Raw genomic sequence first — 23,074 nt, 5'->3', positions numbered from 1 at the left:
GGCAGAGCTACAGTGGTGTTTGTCAGACCAGGAAACGTTCCCGAAAAATTGGTTTTCATGGAAACGTCCACAGAGTACAAATGGTTTGGGCAAGAAACTATGTTAGGACTCACTATGGAAAGGTGAGATGCTCTCAAATATGTACATATCAGTTGTTTTGCTCTACGACGCTCAAGCCTCACAAGACTCGTCTGAAGGCAACCTAGTACCAGACTGAAAAATGTATGGAAGTGAATAGGGAATTTACACATGTATACGGGTAATACATGTATTTTGTTTCCAGAGCTTACTTATATCTCTCAAATATAGGACAGACACTGTCTTATCTAGTTACGTAAAGACTATCCCTTTAATTAGGGTTGTATGGAAGTATAAATAGATATTCAGTGTGAGGGCACAAATCTTTTAAGTATAGTGAACATTCTAGAGATCCTAGATAATGCCTCTCAACAACACATGCGGTCCCCAACTGTGAACATCTGTCAACTTGTAAATCTCCGTAACAGTTATTCGAAATCTCTGCAGACCTAACGATTATAGTATTGTAATGCTCAGTCAATCCAGGAGATATTGTGCACACAGCTGATGGAGAGTCTATTTTTGGCCCCCTAGGGACACCAAGAACAGACACACTACATGGCCAAAAGTATGTGGGCACCCCTTCAAATGAGTGGATTCGGCTATATTCAGCCACACCCGTTGCTGACAGGTGTATGAAATAGAGCACACAGCCATGCAGTCTCCATAGACAACCAGTAGAATGGACTTACTGAAGAGCTGTGACTTTCAACGTGGCACCGTCATAGGATGCCACCTTTCCAACAAGTCAGTTTGGCAAATTTCTGCCCTGCCTAGAGCTGCCCTGGTCAACTCTTAGTGCTGTTATTGTGAAGTGGAAGCGTCTAGGAGCAACAAAGGCTCAGCCGTGAACTGGTAGGCCACGCAAGCTCACAGAATGGGACCACCACGTAACGAGTAAAAATACATTTGACCTTTTGGAATTACTAATGAGGAGTTAATCAACAAACCATATAAGAGTAGGGAATATACAGTGGTTCTTCCTTTAAAAGTTTTGCGCTTATGCCGTGACCGTTTGTGGTAGATAGTGGCAGATTGTGGTAAATTGCATCATTCTGGCAACAATGGCTGACAGTTAAATAACGTGCCATAGATTTCAGCGGCGCCCTGCATGCTGTGCTGCAGTACGCTGCAACTTTTAAAGGAAGAACCACTGTACAATAAGAGGAGGCACTCCCATTTACAGTACAGTATTTGGAATGGTGTTTTCAACCTTTTCTGGGTTAGTTCTCCAGTCTTTGGCAAGGTGTGGCACAACTCTTGATTATGTGATGTGACAACATACCTTGTCATGTTTCAGAACTCCTCAGGATGAATGTTTCAGTACACCTTAAATCTGTCCCAATACCTTCACAACCAAGTGTTACAATACTTCAGTTAAAGTTAAGGTCTCGTCTCCTTTAAGGTGGTGGCAGCTCAGTTGCCACTAGAATTAGTGTTTAAAAAATGCACTTCATTTTAACAGTGTAGTGTCTAAGTTACAGTATATGCTGTTGGTCTGGAAGACACAGCAGCCATAGGCAGCAGGGGACTTGGATGGGGGTTGAGGGGGTGTGAGACACAAAAAAAGCCATGTTAGTGTTGGCGCGAGTACCCAGTGCATTTGTTAGCTCGTCGGGATGAGAATAGCCATTTCCGCTTGATTCTATTAATAACCACCAGAGAGAGGAAATGCATTTGGCCTCACGCCGCAAATATTGTGCTTGTGTGATCAGCTGCTAACAGCTCATCTGCATGTCCTTGTTCTGGAAGATGAGTAAAGACCGGGACAGGGCCTCCCATCCTGCACCCCATCATAGGTGGAGTGGATTGCCTTAGCCACCACTTGTGGTTCCATGCAATACCAAGGCATCTAAGCCAACCACTATCAGTAGTGTCCCTCTACGAATCCCGTAATCATATTACAATATACCAGATCATTTCTATTAGGGCTGTCAAAAAATCCAGAATTTGCTCAAAGTGAGCTGTAGATTAATAATGCTCAAAGCACAGGCCTCCCTAGTGGCGCACTGGTCTAAGGCACTGCATCACAGTACTAGCTGTGCCACTAGAGATCTTGGTTCAAGTCCAGGCTCTGTCGCAGCCGGGAGACCAAAGGGGCGGTGCATAATTTGCCGAGCGTAGTCCGGGTTAGGGGAGGGTTTGGCCGGCAGGGATGTTCTTGTCCCATCGCGCACTAGCCACTCCTGGCCGGGCGCAATGCACGCTGATATGGTCGTCAGGTGTACGGTGTTTCCTCCGAGACATTGGTGCAGCTGACTTCCGGGTTAAGCGGGCGTCCCGTGTCCGTACGGGAGTTGCAGCGATGGAACAAGACTACCAATTGGATACCACGAAAAAGGGGTGAAACAATATATTAAAAAAATCGCAAAGCGCATAAAAAGCAAAACAAACAAAAAACGAATTCACATTTTTTTTTTTCTAAAGTAACGGGAAGCATAATTAGGTAAATTCATAAAGAACACATTTTTTACCTCAATGTAGGGTGTCGAATTAAAAGCTCATCTTTTGACCAATGGTCAAATAATATGTTAATTGTGTATGTAATTCTCTAAGAAAACCAATGGTCCAAAACTCATGTCTCGATCATAATCAAATTGATTTATAAAGCCCTTTTTACATCAGCCGATATCAAAGTGCTGTACAAAAACCCAGCCCAGCAAGCAATGCAGATGTAGAAGCACGGTGGCTAGGAAAAACTCCATAGAAAGGCCGGAACCTAGGAAGAAACCTAGAGAGGAACCAGGCTCTGAGGGGTGGCCAGTCCTCTTCTGGCTGTGCCGGTTGGAGATTATAACAGTACATGGCCAAGATGTTCAAATGTTCATAGATGACCAGCAGGGTCAGATAATAATAATCACAGTGGTTGTAGAGGGTGCAACAGGTCAGCACCTGTGGACAGCAAGGAGTCATCAGGCCAGGTAGTCCTGAGGCATGGTCCTAGGGCTTAGGTCCTCGGAGAGAGAGACGGAGAAAGAGAGAGAATTAGAGGGAGCATACTTAAATTCACACAGGACACCAGATAAGACAGGAGAAATAGTCCAGATATAACAGACTGACCCTACCCCCCCGACACATAAACTATTGCAGCATAAATACTGGAGGTTGAGACAGGAGGCGTCGAGACACTGTGGCCCCGTCCGATGATACCTCCGGACAGGGTGAAACAGGCAGGAGATAACCCCACCCACTTTGCCAAAGCACAGCCCCCACACCACTAGAGGGATATCTTCAACCACCAACTTACTACCCTGAGACAAGGCCGAGTATAGCCCACGAAGATCTCCCCCACGGCACGAACCCGAGGGGGGCGCCAACCCGGACAGGAAGATCACGTCATTGACTCAACCCACTCAAGTGACGCACCCATCCTAGGGACAGCATGGAAGAGCACCAGTAAGCCAGTGACTCCCGTAATAGGGTTAGAGGCAGAGAATCCCAGTGGAGAGAGGGAATCTGTTCAAACGTTATTGGAGTGTTAACCCTTGTGGGACAGTCAGAATTATGGTGATTAAATCAATGGAGGCCAGAGGAAAAAAAGTGGTCAAAAAATGGAAAATTTAGTAATGTCAGCTAGGCTGGATTCTGAAAGAATTAAGGCTACTGGCTACCTGACATACTCACTTTCCCGATGAACTCATCTTTCCTGTTGAATTCACAGGACATAAAACAATATATAGAGAGGTAAGACGGATATCGATTTTGAGACATGACATGTAGAATTTTAGTATATGTTTCTCATATTAATTAGGAAGTCCTGTTCTCTTTTGAAGATTTCTTACAAAAACAAGTGTACCTCTGTGAAATGGCAATGGAGCACTAAGTGTAATACAAGCTTTTTATTTTCAAATCCTCTTTCATTTATTTCAACTCGTATCATGGTAATTAGTTTTTTGTTAACCGGGTAAACAACTTTGAAGACGACCACCACAAAATGTAAAATCCTCAAAAGTTGTTGCTAGTGACCTGCACCTCCATGTCAACAGTGCTTGGTGCTTATTATGGGATAGACTAGATAAGTTACAAAATCTGACTTTTTGGATATAATGTTAGAGAAAGACCCCACTGAATTATTAAGGATATGAATAATCACATTTGCCTTGTTAAAATGTATTTTATAACATAAGAAAATGAAATTTAATCACAAGTTCGTTTTCAATACCTCTGGGTAGAGTTGGTAGACACCCTGCTCGATTGTCAACTTGTTTTTGCATTGCATTGTAGATTTTATCTGTACAGATTATGTATTTGGGATGTTTTCAGACAATGCGATTAATCATCATTAAAATAATATTTATGCACTTAAATTACAAAAAGTTTAGTTAAAATCCTTAAGAATCTAAGTAACATAAATTTAAAAAATCCATCAAAATCCGTCAGTTTAAGGTAGAGATCTTTTTATTTTTTTTGCATCTCAATCCACCGCGTCAGCCTTCCGCATCTGTGGTGGAAGGTTGCCGAGCTACAGCGGTGTTTGTCAGACCATGAGACCACGGTCTTCTCACAAAAACATCTGTAGCGTCCGAACGGTTTGGCCTAGAGAAACTATTATGACCACTATGGAAAGGGGAGACTCATGAACACAATGGTGTTCTCCGCTTTTGTTTATTTGTTACCCATTCAAATTAATGGAAGCATGAAGGTAGTTTGGTGCCAACAAAAATAAGGGGTTAAATATGTGTCCCAATACAGGGGAGGTACCCGAAAACTTGCCTGTTTTATAGAGTTTGCTAGAGGGCACACCTTCCACAAGTGCCCTCTCTCCACCTCCATTACCTCAGAATGGGAGAATTCTGAACAGTTCTCTCACATGAAAACCAGTGATGAAGGCCCACTTTCCACATTACCTCTACTATAACTTACATAAGCTTTGTATGAGAGACACAGTCTGCCAAAACATATTGTTTATGTTTTGATGCTGCATTGTACCATGCACTAAAACCCCCCCAAAAAATGTTTTCACAACCCTCTCTTAAAAACAGAATTATTCAGATTGCAGAACCACTTTGGATGTTTCCACTTTGGATGTATCATAATACACATTGAGTTTACATTCAAACAACCGCCAAACACCAGATCTCAGTTCAGTTTCATTACATTTCGTGGTTTTACTGCACAATAATGGTGTTTTGAGTCATTCTATTTTAACAGTCTATTTATTAATCGGCAGGAGGGGGGGCTTCTATCTATTTAAGTCAAATGACTTGAGCCAGCAAACAGTGGTTCTGACCTTGGGTATCTGCTAAGACCCAGCTTAAGTGAGCCCTCTGGCACGGACGGAACAAACACGGACAGCTGAGCGGCGCACGGCGAGAGGGCCTCGGGGATCAGATCCAAGAGAGAGAGACGTCTGCAGAATGCATCACTAATTGATAGGGAAGGTAATCAAATGTCCCATCACACGAACACACGCTGTATGGAATATGGGGGAGGTTCCTTTTGAGTACAGTTGCGACTTACGAGCACAATAACAGTAGGCCGCTCTGAGTGGCAGCCAACAATGTATATTATGGTTGGTCATCATCTCGATTTTAACTTTTCATTGTCTGCTCCCCTCCAGCCTGTTTCTCCCCCGATGTCTCTCCTACAAGCCCTGTATTTGCTCCAAGAGACTACTTCTACCATTCTCAGTCCAGTTTCCCCCCCCCCCCCAATTCCTTTTTTTTCTTTGTGGTGTTATGTTAGCCCGTTGTCAGCCCTATGTCTCAACACACTGTGATTCCCTCCACAGCCCTATCCACTGCTACCGTAGCCCTTCATTTCTAGCCCTTTCGAGCCCCCTGTGCTGCTAACCCCCTTAAGCCTTGTGTTTCTGCCCCTCTCAGCCCTTTCCCAGGGCCTCTGGCGGATTCACAGCTCCTTACAGAGGAATGAGAGAGATCAGCCTTGCCCAGTCCACCATGTAACCATGATCTACATCTTAATCTGAGAAATAAGAACCCAGATATGGTCTAACGGGGTTTAGACACTAAAGATAGCCACCTCCAGAAGAATCGCAGGCAACATTATATTGTCACCACCGAACGACATCAACTTTATATGTGTTATGTATACGAGACGCCCAGGTTTATGATTAAACGGATTCACTTTATTTTACAGCACGATGCTTGGTGACACACGTGTCTCACAAACGTTCCTGTTTAGGAGGCACTCTTCATTATCTCGCTCTCTCTCATTAACATTTGAGTCATTTAGCAGATGCTCTTATCCAGAGAGACTTACAGTTAATGCATGTATCTTAAGATGGCTAGGTGGGACAACTACTTATCACATTCCTTGTAAGCACATTTTCCTTAATAAAGTAGCTATTAAGTGCGAGTGTTAGTACACGAAAGGCAATCTTTTAAGAGGTAGGGTTTCAGATGTTTTCGGAAGATGGGCAGGGACACTGCTGTTCTAGCTTCAGGGGGAAGCTGGTTCCACCATTGGGGTGCCAGGACAGAGAAGAGCTTGAACTGGACAGAGCGGGCAGCAAACCCCTGCATCTTATCCAGAACGATGCAGCCCACCTGGTCTTCAACCTTCAGAAGTTCTACCATATCCCCCCGCTACTTCTCACACTCCACTGGCTTCCAGTCGAAGCTTGCATCCACTACAAGACCGTGGTAGTTGCCTATTCAAAATAATACAAAAACACAACCATGAGGCTAAGCATTAGCTAATCGAAATGTACAACTATGACTTCCCATTGCAAAAACATTACAGGTTTAGCACACAAAGTATCCGCTGACCTAAAGTTTAAATGCAACAAGTTATTTTCAAAGAGATGGATAACAGCAAGCGCCCTGCAATGAAAAACACACTTCCACTCACCAGATGATGATCATTTGAAACTCAGCTTGTCGTTGAAAGTTATTCTTGAAAAGGGAGAAGCTAACAAATTAGCAACAACTTCCTCTTCAATAACACCTGCTGCAGCCACTGCAAACCTAGCCTACTAGACCGTGGATAAACTGGAAAACTACTGCTCGCTGTTGCGCAAGGACCTGTTGGCCTTTGACAAGGCAAAAGTTTCCATACATAGCTAAGTCAGCCATTGATTTATCTCCCCAGAGACCACTAAAGAAAAATCCTGATTGGATCTCTTTTTCTCTTCAGTGTTAACCCTTTTCAACAAAAACTTAATAGATTAAATCAGAACATCATTGAAAAGAATACTGTAATTAGAGGTATTATTATAGGAGGCACTCAATGTTCCCCACTGTGTTTGGGTTAGTAATAATTTGTAGAGTGACTCTATTTTCCCCCAGCATTCAGCATTTCACCATTCTTAATGTCTAAAGAATCCATATGTTGTTCTGAAATATGAATACAGAAATACTGGACATTTCAAACTCTTACTATGGTGATGATTTGACAAAATTACAATCATGGTCTTGAATTGGACTCACATTTTCCTGGCCTCGGACCCTTTGTCTCCCTCCTGGTCTCGGTCTTGACTCGTTCTCACCCCCTCCGGTCTTGGTCTTGACTCGGACTCGATTTGCTCCAGTCTTTGTCTTGAACCAGTCCCACTTTAGGTGGTCTCGAACACAACACTGGCGGAGAGCCTCCATGACTTGAAGCCTGACTGGTTATGGTTAAGAAGATCGTTCTGAGAGAAATGGCGAGAGAGTTAGTCAGCGACAGCACACTCAAGTGTTTTGGAAAGAAAAGAAAGAAGGGAGTCGAGTGTTGATTTCTTGAGAAGGGGATCGACTTGGGCAATTTTGAAGTCCGAGGGGAAGCAGTCAATGGTCAGGGATGAGTTGATGAGGGATGTGAGGAATGGGAGAAGGTATCCATAGATGGTCTTGAGGAGGGAATGAAGTTGAGCGGGCAGGTTGTCGTGTGGTCAGACCTCACTAATCAAATCAAATTTGTTTATATAGCCCTTCGTACATCAGCTGATATCTCAAAGTGCTGTACAGAAACCCAGCCTAAAACCCCAAACAGCAAGCAATATGGAGGTGTAGAAGCACGGTGGCTAGGAACAACTCCCTAGAAAGGCCCAAACCTAGGAAGAAACCTAGAGAGGAACCAGGCTATGTGGGGTGGCCAGTCCTCTTCTGGCTGTGCCGGGTGGAGATTATAACAGAACATGGCCAAGATGTTCAAATGTTCATAAATGACCAGCATGGTCAAATAATAATAATCACAGGCAGAACAGTTGAAACTGGAGCAGCAGCACGGCCAAGTGGACTTGGGACAGCAAGGAGTCATCATAGTAGCGAGGTAGTCCTGAGGCATGGTCCTAGGGCTCAGGTCCTCCGAGAGAGAAAGAAAGAGAGAATTAGAGAGAGCATACTTAAATTCACACAGGACACCGGATAGGACAGGAGAATTACTCCAGATATAACAAACTGACCCTAGCCCCCCAAAACACACTACTGCAGCATAAATACTGGAGGCTGAGACAGGAGGGGTCAGGAGACACTGTGGCCCCATCCGATGACACCCCCGGAAAGGGCCAAACAGGAAGGATATAACCCCACCCACTTTGCTAAAGCACAGCCCCCACACCACTAGAGGGATATCTTCAAACACCAACTTACCATCCTGAGACAAGGCTGAGTATAACCCACAAAGATCTCTGCCACGGCACACCCCAAGGGGGGCGTCAACCCAGACAGGAAGATCACATCAGTGACTCAACCCACTCAGGTGACGCACCCCTCCTAGGGACAGCATGAAAGAGCACCAGTAAGCCAGTGACTCAGCCCCTGTAATAAGGTTAGAGGCAGAGAATCCCAGTGGAAAGAGGGGAACCGGCCAGGCAGAGACAGCAAGGGCGGTTCGTTGCTCCAGAGCCTTTCCGTTCACCTTCACACTCCTGGGCCAGACTACACTCAATCATATGACCCACTGAAGAGATGAGTCTTCAGTTAAGACTTAAAGGTTGAGACCGAGTTTGCGTCTCTCACATGGGTAGGCAGACCATTCCATAAAAATGGAGCTCTATAGGAGAAAGCCCTGCCTCCAGCTGTTTGCTTAGAAATTCTAGGGACAATTAGGAGGCATGCGTCTTGTGGGTATGTACGGCAGGACCAAATCAGAGAGATAGGTAGGAGCAAGCCCATATAATGCTTTGTAGGTTAGCAGTAAAACCTTGAAATCAGCCCTTGCCTTGACAGGAAGCCAGTGTAGTGAGGCTAGTACTGGAGTAATATGATCAAAATGTTTGGTTCTAGTCAGGATTCTAGCAGCTGTATTTAGCACTAACTGAAGTTTATTTAGTGCTGTAGCCGGAAAGTAGAGCATTGCAGTAGTCTAACCTAGAAGTAACAAAAGCATGGATAAATTTTTCTGCATAATTTTTGGACAGAAAGTTTCTGATTTTTGCAATGTTACATAGATGGAAAAAATCTGTCCTTGAAACAGTCTTGATATGTTCTTCAAAAGAGAGATCAGGGTCCAGAGTAACGCCGAGGTCCTTCACAGTTTTATTTAAGACGACTGTACAACCATTAAGATTAATTGTCAGATTCAACAGAAGATATCTTTGTTTCTTGGGACCTAGAACAAGCATCTCTGTTTTGTCCCAGTTTAAAAGTAGAAAGTTTGCAGCCATCCACTTCCTTATGTCTGAAACACAGACTTCTAGCGAAGGCAATTTTGGGTCGTCACCATGTTCCATTGAAATGTACAGCTGTGTATCATCCGCATAGCAGTGAAAGTTAACATTATGTTTTCGAATGACATCCCCAAGAGGTAAAATATATAGTGAAAACAATAGTGGTCCTAAAATGGAACCTTGAGGAACACCGAAATTTACAGTTGATTTGTCAGAGGACAAACCATTCACAGAGACAACTGATATCTTTCCGACAGATAAGATCTAAACCAGGCAAAAACTTGTCCGTGTAGACCAATTTGGGTTTCCAATCTCTCCAAAAGAATGTGGTGATCGACGGTATCAAAAGCAGCACTAAGGTCTAGGAGCACAAGGACAGATGCAGAGCCTCGGTCAGATGCCATTAAAAGGTCATTTACCACCTTCACATGTGCAGTCTCAGTGCTATGATGGGGTCTGAAACCAGACTGAAGCATTTCGTATACATTGTTTGTCTTCAGGAAGGCAGTGAGTTGCTGCGCAACAGCCTTTTCTAAAATTTTTGAGAGGAATGGAAGATTCAATATAGGCCGATTTAGTTTTTTTTTATAGAGATTTTTAAATATTTTCTGGGTCAAGGTTTGGCTTTTTCAAGAGAGGCTTTATTACTGCCACTTTTAGTGAGTTTGGTACACATCCGGTGAATAGAGAGCCGTTTATTATGTTCAACATAGGAGGGCCAAGCACAGGAAGCAGCTCTTTCAGTAGTTTAGTTGGAATAGGGTCCAGTATGCAGCTTGAAGGTTTAGAGGGCATGATTATTTTCATCATTGTGTCAAGAGATATAGTACTAAAACACTTGAGTGTCTCTCTTGATCCTAGGTCCTGGCAGTTGTGCAGACTCAGGACAACTGAGCTTTGAAGGAATATGCAGATTTAAAGAGGAGTCCGTAATTTGCTTTCTAATAATCATGATCTTTTCCTCAAAGAAGTTCATGAATTTATTACTGCTGAAGTGTGAAAGCCATCCTCTCTTGGGGAATGCTGCTTTTTAGTTAACTTTGCAACAGTATCAAAAAGGAATTTTGGATTGTTCTTATTTTCCTCAATTAAGTTAGAAAAATAGGATGATCAAGCAGCAGTAAGGGCTCTTCGGTACTGTCTTTCCAAGCTAGTCGGAAGACTTCCAGTTTGGTGTGGCGCCATTTCCGTTCCAATTTTCTGGAAGCTTGCTTCAGAGCGCGGGTATTTTCTGTACACCAGGGAGCTAGTTTCTTATGACAAATGTTTTTAGTTTTTAGGGGTGCAACTGCATCTAGGGTATTGCGCAAGGTTAAGTTGAGTTCCTCAGTTGGGCGGTTAACTGATTTTTGTCCTCTGACATCCTTGGGTAGACAGAGGGAGTCTGGGAGGACATCAAGGAATCTTTGTGTTGTCTGTGAATTTATAGCACGACTTTTGATGTTCCTTGGTTGGGGTCTGAATAGATTATTTGTTGTAATTGCAAATGTAATAAAATGGTGGTCCGATAGTCCAGGATTATGAGGAAAAGATCCACAACATTTATTCCATGGGACAAAACTAGGCAGAGTATGACTGTGACAGTGAGTAGGTCCAGAGACATGTTGGACAGTCGATGATGGCTCTGAAAGCCTTTTGGAGTGGGTCTGTGGACTTTTCCATGTGAATATTAAAGTCACCAAAGATTAGAATATTATCTGCTATGACTACAAGGTCCGATAGGAATTCAGAGAACTCAATGAGGAACGCTGTATATGGCCCAGGAGGCCTGTAAACAATAGCTATAAAAAGTGATTTTATTAGATGCAGGATTTTATCTGAAGAGAGAGGGGAGAAAGAGATCAAGGCATTGGGTAGTTCTATGTCAGTGGGACCAGTGGACTCAGTAGGCTGATTTAATGAGTAGACGTTGTCAACCTTCTTTTCAAAGTGGTTGACAAAGTCATCCGCAGGGAGGGGGATGGACGATTAAGGAGGGAGGAGAAGGTAGAAAATAGTTTCCTAGGGTTAGAGGCAGAAGCCTGGAATTTAGAGTGATAGAAAGTGCCTTTAGCAGTGCATACAGAGGAAGAGAAGGTGGAGAGGAGTGAGTGGAAGGATGGTAGGTCCCACAGAAGTTTAGTTTTCCTGCATTTTTTGCTCAGCTGCCTGTAAGCACGCAGTAAGTCACTAAGCCATGAAGCAGAATAGAATAGATGTGTCTTTTGGCTGTCTTTTAATTCTCTCAGGACACCTCCCTTAAACGCACAATGCTTGGAGTAGCTGGGAGTAAAGTAGGATCAGATTCCCCACACTGCCCTGTCAGACACCTTCTCTCTAACTTTCAAAGAGAACTGCCACCTCTACCTCCCTGTAGGTGCTGAACCTCTTCCTGGCCTTGCTGCTCAGCTCATTCAGTGGAGACAACCTGTCCAGTGATGACGACGGTGAGATGAACAACCTCCAGATCGCCATCGGCAGGATCAACTGGGGCATCGACTGGGTGAAAGCCTCTGTCCGCCACATGGTCCTGCAGCTACTGGGCAAAAAGGCCACCGGGGACAAGGAAGGGGGTGAGGGGATCGAAGGAAACCCCGAAAAGGAGACCTTTGCATTAAACCACTTAGACACGTGCCAGGATTCCAAGATGGCCGACGGGATGACCAACTGTGTGGACGGGCTTCAGGCAGACGGCGAGATGAGCCTCAATGTGCCCATTGCCCAGGGGGAGACGGACTTTGAGAACGATGATGACTACAGTGGGTCTTTTACATCAGATGAAGAAAATGGACAAGGTGATCACTTGAAGGTACAGTATGATGGCAAACTGAAGACGATAATTGTACTCTGCTTTATCTATGAACTAATAATTATCAGTTAATAAACTACTTATAAACCCTTCATAAATCTTTCAAGTATACCATGTAAAGTGTTACTGGATATTTAAGCAAACAAGTATAAGAATCAGAACAAATCTCACTTGGTGGTTCTTTTCAATCTGAGTTCACAATCCTACATGAGTTAGATTTCTCCTCTCTCTCCTATCCTGAAGTTGTGGCTGACATTTTGTCTCAGCCACTCAGTCTCTCTCCTCCCCATCCATAGTTGTTGGGTGCAGTGGGTGACGAGTCCTCGGTGTGCAGCACGGTGGACTATGTACCTGAACCAGAGCCTGTGGAAGAGGAGGAAGAGGAGGAGCCAGAGCCAGAGGAACCAGAAGCTTGCTTCACTGATGGTACACAGGAAATACTGTCCCCTGCTTAAATAGATCTGGGTTGGGTTTCCTGATTTTCATGGTCTTTACAATGTATTGTTACTAAATTACAAAAATGCAACGCTAATATCAAGTGTTTGATGTCTAATTTACTTGTGGAAATATCTGTAAACTTTGTCCCATATCACACAAATTGGCACATCAGCATTCACAGAGAGAGAGTTACTATATTCTATTTCATGTAAGGTGAGTTTGGAGTCACATCTTAACAATGTCAGTAAAGTGATTGCCATGATTCGTCACATCTTTTATTTGCGGGATTGTCCAACTCGCTCAGGACATGGCTAGATTGTAGGCTATGCTACACAGACAGCACCTCGGGGGGGGGGCAAGTGAAACAGTCCAAATGAAGCATACAAAAACACCATGTTGGCATTTCTCCCTCTCTCTCTCCAGGCTGTATCGCTCGATGGCCGTGTCTGACATTTGACGTCTCTCAGGGCAGAGGCAAGAAGTGGTGGAACCTCCGCAGGACCTGTTTCACCATTGTGGAACACGACTACTTTGAGACCTTCATAGTCTTCATGATCCTCCTAAGCAGTGGAGCTCTGGTGAGTGAGTCCCTGGTCGTTGACCTATTTACAGTTGATACTCCATTACTCTGGGAAGGCCACTGGTTATATATATTGAGATCCATTTTCTTTGGCTCACTTCTGATAGGCTTTTGAGGATATTTACATTGAGAGGAGAAGAACTATCAAAATCATCCTGGAGTATGCAGACAAAGTCTTCACCTATGTCTTTATCATTGAGATGCTCTTAAAATGGGTGGCGTACGGCTTCAAGACCTACTTCACCAACGCTTGGTGTTGGCTGGACTTCCTAATTGTGGATGTGAGTTTCCATTGAATTGTTTTTGGAGTGATATTTACACAGAATGAAACGTGGGTTAAGCAATGTTACAACTATTATCACTGTAGTGGGCGAGATCCATAATACATGTACGTGAAAATCAAGGAAGACATTGAAATTTGTGTTACCTTGTATTCTCTGCAAGTAATTGATTTTTGTGTTATCCTGCTTGGCAGAAAATACAAGACCTTAAATTTGTAAACATTTTGGTCATTCGTACAAGCATATAACGAGATGTTGGGTGACTACAATGACGTTACAATCCTGCCTCAGGTTTCCTTAGTCACTTTAGGAGCTAACTGGATGGGCTACTCTGAACTTGGACCAATCAAGTCTCTTAGAACACTCAGGGCTCTAAGGCCACTTCGAGCCCTGTCAAGATTTGAGGGAATGAGGGTGAGTAACTTTTTCAAACCTATTAGTACAACACTTAAATATCCACGCAGAGAAAGACACACCGACAGAAATGCTGATACAGACAATCCTAAACGCATACACACACTGACAGTGACACCTCTCTGACAGTGACGTCTTGTGACAGAGTTGACTGTGGTTAGCTATGACTATTGCGATGGTGGTGATGTAAATGGTCATGACTGACTGTTAGGGTGTAGGTGGTGTTTTTTTATTAAATTTTTTATTTTACCTTTATTTAACCAGGTAGGCTAGTTGAGAACAAGTTCTCATTTGCAACTGCGACCTGGCCAAGATAAAGCATAGCAGTGTGAACAGACAACACAGAGTTACACATGGAGTAAACAATTAACAAGTCAATAACACAGTAGAAAAAAAAGGGGCAGTCTATATACAATGTGTGCAAAAGGCATGAGGAGGTAGGCGAATAATTACAATTTTTGCAGATTAACACTGGAGTGATGAATGATCAGATGGTCATGTATAGGTAGAGATATTGGTGTGCAAAAGAGCAGAAAAGTAAATAAATAAAAACAGTATAAAAACAGTATGGGAATGAGGTAGGTGAAAATGGGTGGGCTATTTACCAATAGACTATGTACAGCTGCAGCGATTGGTTAGCTGCTCAGATAGCAGATGTTTGAAGTTGGTGAGGGAGATAAAAGTCTCCAACTTCAGCGATTTTTGCAGTTCGTTCCAGTCACAGGCAGCAGAGTACTGGAACGAAAGGCGGCCAAATGAGGTGTTGGCTTTAGGGATGATCAGTGAGATACACCTGCTGGAGCGCGTGCTACGGATGGGTGTTTCCATCGTGACCAGTGAACTGAGATAAGGCGGAGCTTTACCTAGCATGGACTTGTAGATGACCTGGAGCCAGTGGGTCTGGCGACGAATATGTAGCGAGGGCCAGCCGACTAGAGCATACAAGTCGCAGTGGTGGGTGGTATAAGGTGCTTTAGTGACAAAGCGGATGGCACTGTGATAGACTGCATCCAGTTTGCTGAGTAGAGTGTTGGAAGCCATTTTGTAGATGACATCGCCGAAGTCGAGGATCGGTAGGATAGTCAGTTTTACTAGGGTAAGCTTGGTGTTAGGGGTCATCACTGACTATTGTGACGGAGGTGACTTCTTGTGACAAGTGTATTATTCTCATGACTTACTACTGTCAGAGAGCTGGCGTTAGTGGTCGTGACTGACTATTTTGACTGCAGTGGTCATAAATTACTATTGTGACCGAGGTGATGTTAGTGGTCATCATGACTGACTATTGTGACGAAGGTGGTGTTAGCTGTCTTGACTGACTATTTTGACTTACTGCTGTCTTGACTGAGCATGACTTACTGTTGGGCGGCGGTGACTGCAGTGGTCATGGCTGACTATTGTAACGGAGGTGACTTTAATGGTTTTGACTGCACTGTGTCCTGTCTATGGGAGGAAGGTGGTGGTAAACGCTCTTGTCGGCGCCATCCCCTCCATCTTCAACGTGCTGCTGGTGTGCCTCATCTTCTGGCTCATCTTCAGCATCATGGGGGTCAACCTGTTTGCCGGAAAGTTCTACCGCTGCATCAACACCACCACGGAGGAGCTGTTCCCCATCACCGAGGTCAACAACAGGAGCGACTGCCTTGCCCTGCAGCACGCCACCCAGGAAGCCCGTTGGGTCAACGTCAAAGTCAACTACGACAACGTGGGCTTGGGCTACCTCTCTCTGCTGCAAGTGGTGAGGGCCAGGGTTTCTGCGATGCATGGGTGCTGTGCGCTGGCTCTCAAGCTGTGGCCCAATCCTCCTCCCGGAGAGCTACCCTTCCTCCTGGCTTTTGCTCCAACCCTACTCTAGCACACCTGATTCAACTAATTAGCTGCTCACCAGGAACTCGATTAACTCAATCAAGTGTGTAACAACAGGTTTGGAGCAAATGCCTGCATACCCAGTAGCTCTGAAGGAAGAGACTTGGTCACCCCCTGGTCTACTAAAGTATTTAATATTGTTTCCTTCTCTGAGGGTGTTGGTGTACTCAAAAGTATCTGAAAAAAAGTGCCCTATCTCTCTACAGGCCACATTTAAAGGCTGGATGGACATCATGTATGCTGCTGTGGACTCTCGAGAAGTAGGTACTTATAGAAATATAAGATACTGTAATATAAACATTTGGTTTGGGGAGCAATTACCACAGAATACAAAAGTCATAGCATTAATGAGTAAGCCATTGAAAAATGTGTATACGTGCTTTATAAATGATCATAAATGTGATGAATGCTTGTGAATTGTAACGCTTCAAAATGCTTTTATTAAAAAGTGTATAGTTATACACAGTTAGTCAGATGCTTATTCAGGAAAGTCATTTCAAAGTGTTACCGGACACATTGGTGGCAGTTGAATTGTTGTAAGTAAATAGTTTTTTTGTTTGTTTGATGAGCGAAACTATTTATGGTCCCCTAGGTGGAGGAGCAGCCCTCGTATGAGATCAACCTCTACATGTACATCTACTTTGTCATCTTCATCATCTTCGGCTCCTTCTTCACCCTCAATCTTTTCATTGGTGTCATTATTGACAATTTCAACCAGCAAAAGAAAAAGATAAGCACCATCTCTTTATTTATTTTTACTAGTAAATAAAGTGATTAAAAGATGATAGATATATAGTTGGATATAGAAATCCCCAACAACTGGATGAGTCGCCATTTTGTAAAGGTTCGGAAATGACCCAACCATTATGTAGAAATGTTGAATATAATAGTAAACTACGTTCATATTATGTGAATAAAGGCAACAGGCCGTGTACGTCTCTGGAGGAATCTAGTCAAGGTAGCGAGCCTTACATCACCTCTCAGTAGGACAATAATGAACATGTCTAACTTGCGCCGTTATGCAATTATTAAGAGACTAGATACAAATAACCTGTTCTAGCATTCATTTATTGAGGCAAGCACATCAGAGAAGTCAATGTGGTACCCAAGCATATGCTATGTGTATAGTGTAAATAACAACTACCAATAGACCTACTAAATTATAAGTGTGTAGTTAATCAAATAATTGCTCTGTAAAACTAATATAATTTATTAGTCCCGAAATAATTAACACTCAAACAATTAGTGTACATTAATAAAACATGATTTTTTTGCAAATGTATTCAAAATAAAAATTTACTGTGCATAAGTATTCAGACCCTTTACTCACTACTTTGTTGAAGCACCTTTGGCAGTGATTGCAGCCTCAAGTCTTCTTGGGTATGATGCTACAAGCCTGACACATCTGTATTTGAGGAGTTTCTCCCATTCTCCTCTGCAGATTTTCTCAAGCTCTGTCAGGTTAGATAGGGAGCGTCGCTGCACAGCTATTTTCTCTCCAGAGATGTTTGATCGTGTTCAAGTTCGGGCTCTTGCTGGGCCACTCATGGACATTTAGACACTTGTGCCGAAGCCAGTCCTGCGTTTCCTTGGCTGTGTGCTTAGGGAAGGTGAACCTTCACCCCAGTCGGAGGTCCTGAGCACTCTGGAGTAGGTGTTCATCAAGGATCTCTCTGTACTTTGCTCCATTCATCTTTCCCTCAATCCTGACTAGTCTCCCAGTCCCTGCCAATGAAAAACATTGGCCCAGCATGATGCTGCAACCACCATGCTTCACCGTAGGGATGATGCCAGGTTTCCTCCAGACGTGACCCTTGGCATTCAAGCCAAGGAGTTCAATATTGGTTTCATCAGACAAGGGAATCTTGTTTCTCATGGTCTGAGAGTCTGTAGGTGTCTTTTGGCAAGCTCCAAGCGGGCTGTCATGTGCCTTTTACTGAGGAGTGGCTTTCGTCTGTCCACTCTACCATAAAGGCGTGATTAGTGGAGTACTGCAGAGATGGTTGTCCATCTGGAAGGTTCTCCCATCTCCACAGAGGAATTCTGGAGCTCTGTCAGAGTGACCATCGGGTTCTTGGTCACCTCCCTGACCAACGTCCTTCTCCCGCGATTGCTCAGTTTGGCAGGGCGGCCAGCTCTAGGAAGAGTCTTGATTGTTCCAAACATCTTTCATTTAAGAATGATGGGGGCCACTGTATTCTTGGCGACCTTCAAATGCTGCAGAAATGTTTTGGTACCCTTACCCAGATCTGTGCCTCGACACAATCCCGTCTTGGAGCTTTACAGACGATGCCTTCGACGTCATGGCTTGGTTTTTGCTCTGATGTGCACTGTCAACTATGGGACCTTATTTAGACAGATGTGTGCCTTTCCAAATCATGTCCAATCAATTGAATTTACCACAGGTGGACTCCAATCAAGTTGTAGAAACATCTCATGGATGATCAATTGAAACAGGATGCACCTGAGCTCAATTTCAAGTATCATTGCAAAGGGTCTGAATACTTATGTAAATAAGGTATTTCTGTTTCTTATTTTTAATAAATGTGCTAAAATGTCTAAAACTGTTTTTGCTTTGTCATTATGGGGTATTATTTGATGAGGATTTTAGATTAAGGCTGTAACGTAACAAAATGTGGAAAAAGTCTGAATACTTTCTTTAAAAAAAATATATATATTTTCTTTTTTACCCCGTTTTCATGGTATCCAATTGTTTTAGTAGCTACTGTCTTGTCTCATCGCTACAACTCCCGTACGGGCTCGGGAGAGACGAAGGTTGAAAGTCATGCGTCTTCCGATACACAACCAAATCAAGCCGCACTGCTTCTTAACACAGCGCGCATCCAACCAGGAAGCCAGCCGCACCAATGTGTCGGAGGAAACACCGTGCACCTGGCAACCTTGGTTAGCACGCACTGCGCCTGGCCCGCCACAGGAGTCGCTGGTGCGCGATTAGACAAGGACATCCCTACCGGCCAACCCCTCCCTAACCCGGGCGACGCCAGGCCAATTGTGCGTCGCCCCACGGGCCTCCCGGTCGCAGCCGGTTACGACAGAGCCTGGGCGCGAACCCAGGGTCTCTGATGGCACAGCTGGCGCTGCAGTACAGCGCCCTTAACCACTGCACCAACCAGGAGGCCCTGGGGTCTGAATACTTTCTGAATGCACTGTATACTGTACAGATACTCTTCAAGAATCAAACTGTATTTATAACTATTTTAAAAGTCCAAAAATTGATGTACGAATCGCAGATTGACTTCAAATAAAAAAATCAAGATTGAATATATACAGTTTTAATTCATTTTGATATATACCTGTATACATGTAAATGCCCAGAATAATTGTTGATTTGATTTTGATCCTGCACTTTGGTGATGACATCTTTATGACAGAGGAGCAGAAGAAATATCATGAAGCCATGAAGAAACTTGGCTCGAAGAAGCCAGTGAAGCCTATCCCAAGGCCTACGGTATGCAGCACATAAATGGCATTCGGTTATAGCCACACTCTTATGCTACTCTCTAGTATTAAGATTCATTACATTTTTCTAATCCAAGACTAAATTTACTCTACATAAGCACCTTCAATAAATAAATAGCTGATTATAGGGATTACATCATTTGATCAATGATCTTTTGTGTTGAAAGTGAATTTTTGATGTGTAGAATTTCAATGTCAATCTTTTGACCAGTAATTGTGTGATACATTTCATGTACAAGTAATAATTAAATTATGTTATGGGGCTAGAGTCTGCAGGTCCTGCTCTGAGTATACCATATACCCAGTGACATTAAAATGTGTGATTTTGCCATGACATCATCGTTGACCCACCTTAACCTGTTCTACACAACATTGGCTTTAACACACCTAATGAAATTTGTGTTTGTGTCTCCCTCGCTCTCTCTTTCATGTGACCCTCGGGCCCCTACAGAACATGATTCAAGGAGCTGTGTTTGACTTCATCACTCAGCAGTTCTTTGACATCTTCATCATGGTCCTCATCTGCCTCAACATGGTCACCATGATGGTGGAGACGGACGACCAAAGCGCGGAGAAGGAAAATGTCCTTTACAAGATCAACCTGGCCTTCATCGTCGTTTTCACCGGCGAGTGTCTGCTCAAGATGTTTGCCCTTCGCCATTACTTCTTCACCATCGGATGGAATATTTTTGATTTTGTCGTGGTCATCCTGTCCGTCGCGGGTATGTACCTCAATATTCTTTACACTGTATACCTTATTATATACTGTACATAGGATAAGTCATAGACAAGTTACTACAGGGTTGGGGTCAATTCCATTTAAAATCAAGTTGATTCAGAAAGTAAACCAAATTGAAAAATGCCACACTGAAAAGCATTGAAGATTAGTTATTTCGACAGTAGATGGAGAGATGTGATTGGTCATTAACCATTGTTTATCTAATTTCCCTTCAGGTATAATGCTGTCGGACATCATAGAGAAGTACTTTGTGTCACCCACCTTGTTCAGGGTCATCAGGCTGGCTAGGATAGGCAGGGTCCTGCGTCTCATCAAAGGTGCCAAGGGCATTCGGACGCTGTTATTTGCGTTGATGATGTCACTCCCTGCCCTGTTCAACATCGGCCTCCTGCTCTTCCTCATCATGTTCATCTTCTCCATATTCGGCATGTCCAACTTTGCCTACGTCAAAAAACAGGCTGGCATCGACGACATCTTCAATTTCCAGACGTTCGGCAGCAGTATTATTTGCCTGTTTGAGATCACCACCTCTGCGGGTTGGGATAGTCTTCTGCTGCCAATTCTAAACAGCGGTCCTCCAGACTGCGACCCAGACATTGAGAACCCGGGCTCGGATGTTCGGGGCAACTGCGGCAACCCAGGCATGGGTATCATGTTCTTTTGCAGTTACATCATCATGTCCTTCCTGGTGGTGGTCAACATGTACATCGCCATCATCCTGGAGAACTTCAACACGGCCCAAGAGGAGAGCGGGGACCTGCTGTGCGAGGATGACTTTGTGATGTTCGACGAGACCTGGGAGAAGTTCGACCTTGAGGGCACGCAGTTCATCGAATACGCCAAGCTGTCAGAGTTTTGTGACACCCTGCAGGAACCCCTGCGTATCGCCAAGCCCAACCGGATCAAGCTGATCTCGATGGACCTGCCCCTGGTCACAGGCGATAAGATTCACTGCCTGGACATCCTGCTGGCTGTCACTCAGGAGGTGCTGGGCGAAGGGGTGGAGATGACGGCCATGAAGGTGAGCATCGAGGCCAAGTTCAACATGAACAACCCCACGACAGACTCCTACGAGCCCATCACCACTACGCTGCGGCGCAAGGAGGAGGAGGCAGCAGCCGTGATCATCCAGCGGGCTTACCGCAAGCACCTTCTCAAGCGCTCCATCCTGCATGCCTCCTTCATGCGCCGCTCCAAGAGACAGATAAGGCGGGAGGAGAACGAGGAGCCCCCGGAGACGGAGGGACTTCTGGTGCGAAAGATGAACGTGCTCTATGGGAGCGACCTGGACCTTGCCGCAGAGATGGAATTGGCTGGGTTGCAAGCGCAACCCATATCGGTCCCTCTGGTGTCCAATCGGCCATCGGACCTCCCCAAGCAAACCCAGACCACCAGGCCGGAGCCTGGCAGACCACTCCTCTTGGTGGTCCCCGTTGAGGTCACCAGTGAGGTGGTGTTACACTCAGCCCCTGTGACGTCTGACCCGCCATTGGACCTCCCCGAGCAAACACAACCATCGGGGTCGGAGCCCACAGGGCTGGAACCTACCTGGCCGGAGCCTGCTGGGCCAAACCTCTTGGTGGTCCCCGTAGAGGTCACCCCCTATTTGTGTAGCCATGAGTCAATAGACAGCCTGCGAGAGTCGATTGTATAACAAAAAGCACTTGAGGGAATTCACCATGGTCTTCCTATTGTATTTTTCACCGATTTGGCGAGTAATTTTATGTGTTGGGAGTGTCGCCAATTTAGTTGACGCTTCCACATAGCACTACTATGAAGTGATTACAAGTAGCTGATGGTTTAGGTATAATAATTAAAGTCAAGTTTATTGATCGTAATAGGGGGTCTCGTTTTCTATTTTTGTAAGGCCATTTCTAGAATTGATCTATATTTGACCACTGGACAGTTAGATGACTCTGTATTCTATTTTATACCTACAAACAATTCACAATCTCACAAAATATAAAATGTTTGATAATTAGTATCCATACATATCCCATAGGAATTGGGCATGTTTTTGACAGTGAACATTACCCACATCTAATTGTTTTGAAGGAATGCCTAAATGCCTTTATTGCCAGAAAAACTTTTCGTACTCGGATCATGCCTTATTTTTGACATTTTGGAATCACCTTATTTTGGGGGGGAAATCACCCAGATTCACCTGTGCCTACTCCAGTATGCCAAAGTGGAATTATATTTTTCAATTTTTACTTTTTTTCTATTTATTTATTTTTTACAAATGAATTAAAAATGAAAAGCTGAAATGTCTTCAGTCAATAAGTAATTTCTTCATTATGGCAAGCCTAAATACGTTCAGGAGTAAAAATGTGTCAAAAGTCATCAAATATGTTGCATGGACTGTGTAATAATAGTTTAACAGGATTTTTTGGGATGACTACCCCATCGCTGTACCCCACACATACAATTATCTGTAAGGTCCCTCAGTCGAGCAGTGAATTTCAAACACAGATTCAACCACGACGACCAGGGAGTTTTTCCAATACCTTGCAAAGAAGAGCACCTATTGGTAGATGGGTAATACAATATAAAGTGGACATTGAATATCCTTTTGAGCATGATGAAGATTTTAATTCCACTTTGGATGGTGCATCAATACCCCCAGTCACTACAAAGATACAGGTGTCCTTCCTAACCACTCTGGGATTTCACCATAAGGCCAATGGTGACTTTAAAACAGTTAGAGTTTAATGTCTGTGATAGGAAAAAACTGAGGATGGATCAACAACATTGTAGTTACTCCACAATACTAACTTAATTGACAGAGTGAAGAGAAGAAAGCCTTTACAGAATACAAATATTCCAAGACATGCATCCTTTTTGCAACAAGACACAA

The 23,074-nt window shown here is 43.9% G+C and overlaps 1 protein-coding gene and 1 long non-coding RNA gene across 2 annotated transcripts in view; one reads left to right on the top strand and one right to left on the bottom strand.

Annotated features, from left to right (window-relative positions):
* scn4aa (sodium channel, voltage-gated, type IV, alpha, a) overlaps window positions 1-22,688 on the top strand; it is a 42,415-nt gene extending 19,727 nt beyond the window's left edge. Inside the window, exons 15-25 of the mRNA XM_031799496.1 lie at window positions 11,988-12,419; window positions 12,716-12,845; window positions 13,281-13,435; window positions 13,545-13,718; window positions 14,010-14,132; window positions 15,589-15,870; window positions 16,205-16,258; window positions 16,591-16,728; window positions 19,366-19,467; window positions 19,930-20,200; window positions 20,433-22,688. Coding sequence (XP_031655356.1) covers window positions 11,988-12,419; window positions 12,716-12,845; window positions 13,281-13,435; window positions 13,545-13,718; window positions 14,010-14,132; window positions 15,589-15,870; window positions 16,205-16,258; window positions 16,591-16,728; window positions 19,366-19,467; window positions 19,930-20,200; window positions 20,433-21,871 — 3,300 coding nt within the window. The 3' untranslated portion in view covers window positions 21,872-22,688. The remainder of the gene's footprint in view (window positions 1-11,987; window positions 12,420-12,715; window positions 12,846-13,280; window positions 13,436-13,544; window positions 13,719-14,009; window positions 14,133-15,588; window positions 15,871-16,204; window positions 16,259-16,590; window positions 16,729-19,365; window positions 19,468-19,929; window positions 20,201-20,432) is intronic.
* LOC109865547 (uncharacterized) lies at window positions 6,145-7,060 on the bottom strand. The gene is made up of 2 exons (XR_002251579.2): window positions 6,892-7,060; window positions 6,145-6,691 (listed from the first exon to the last, which is right to left on the bottom strand). It is a non-coding gene; the product is annotated as an uncharacterized LOC109865547 (long non-coding RNA).
* Window positions 22,689-23,074: the final 386 nt, after the last annotated feature.

This window comes from Oncorhynchus kisutch, linkage group LG20 (assembly GCF_002021735.2).
Source record: "Oncorhynchus kisutch isolate 150728-3 linkage group LG20, Okis_V2, whole genome shotgun sequence".
Lineage (NCBI taxonomy): Eukaryota > Metazoa > Chordata > Actinopteri > Salmoniformes > Salmonidae > Oncorhynchus > Oncorhynchus kisutch.
Note: the sequence above shows the minus strand (reverse complement) of the source record. Positions and strands in the feature narration are given on the sequence as shown.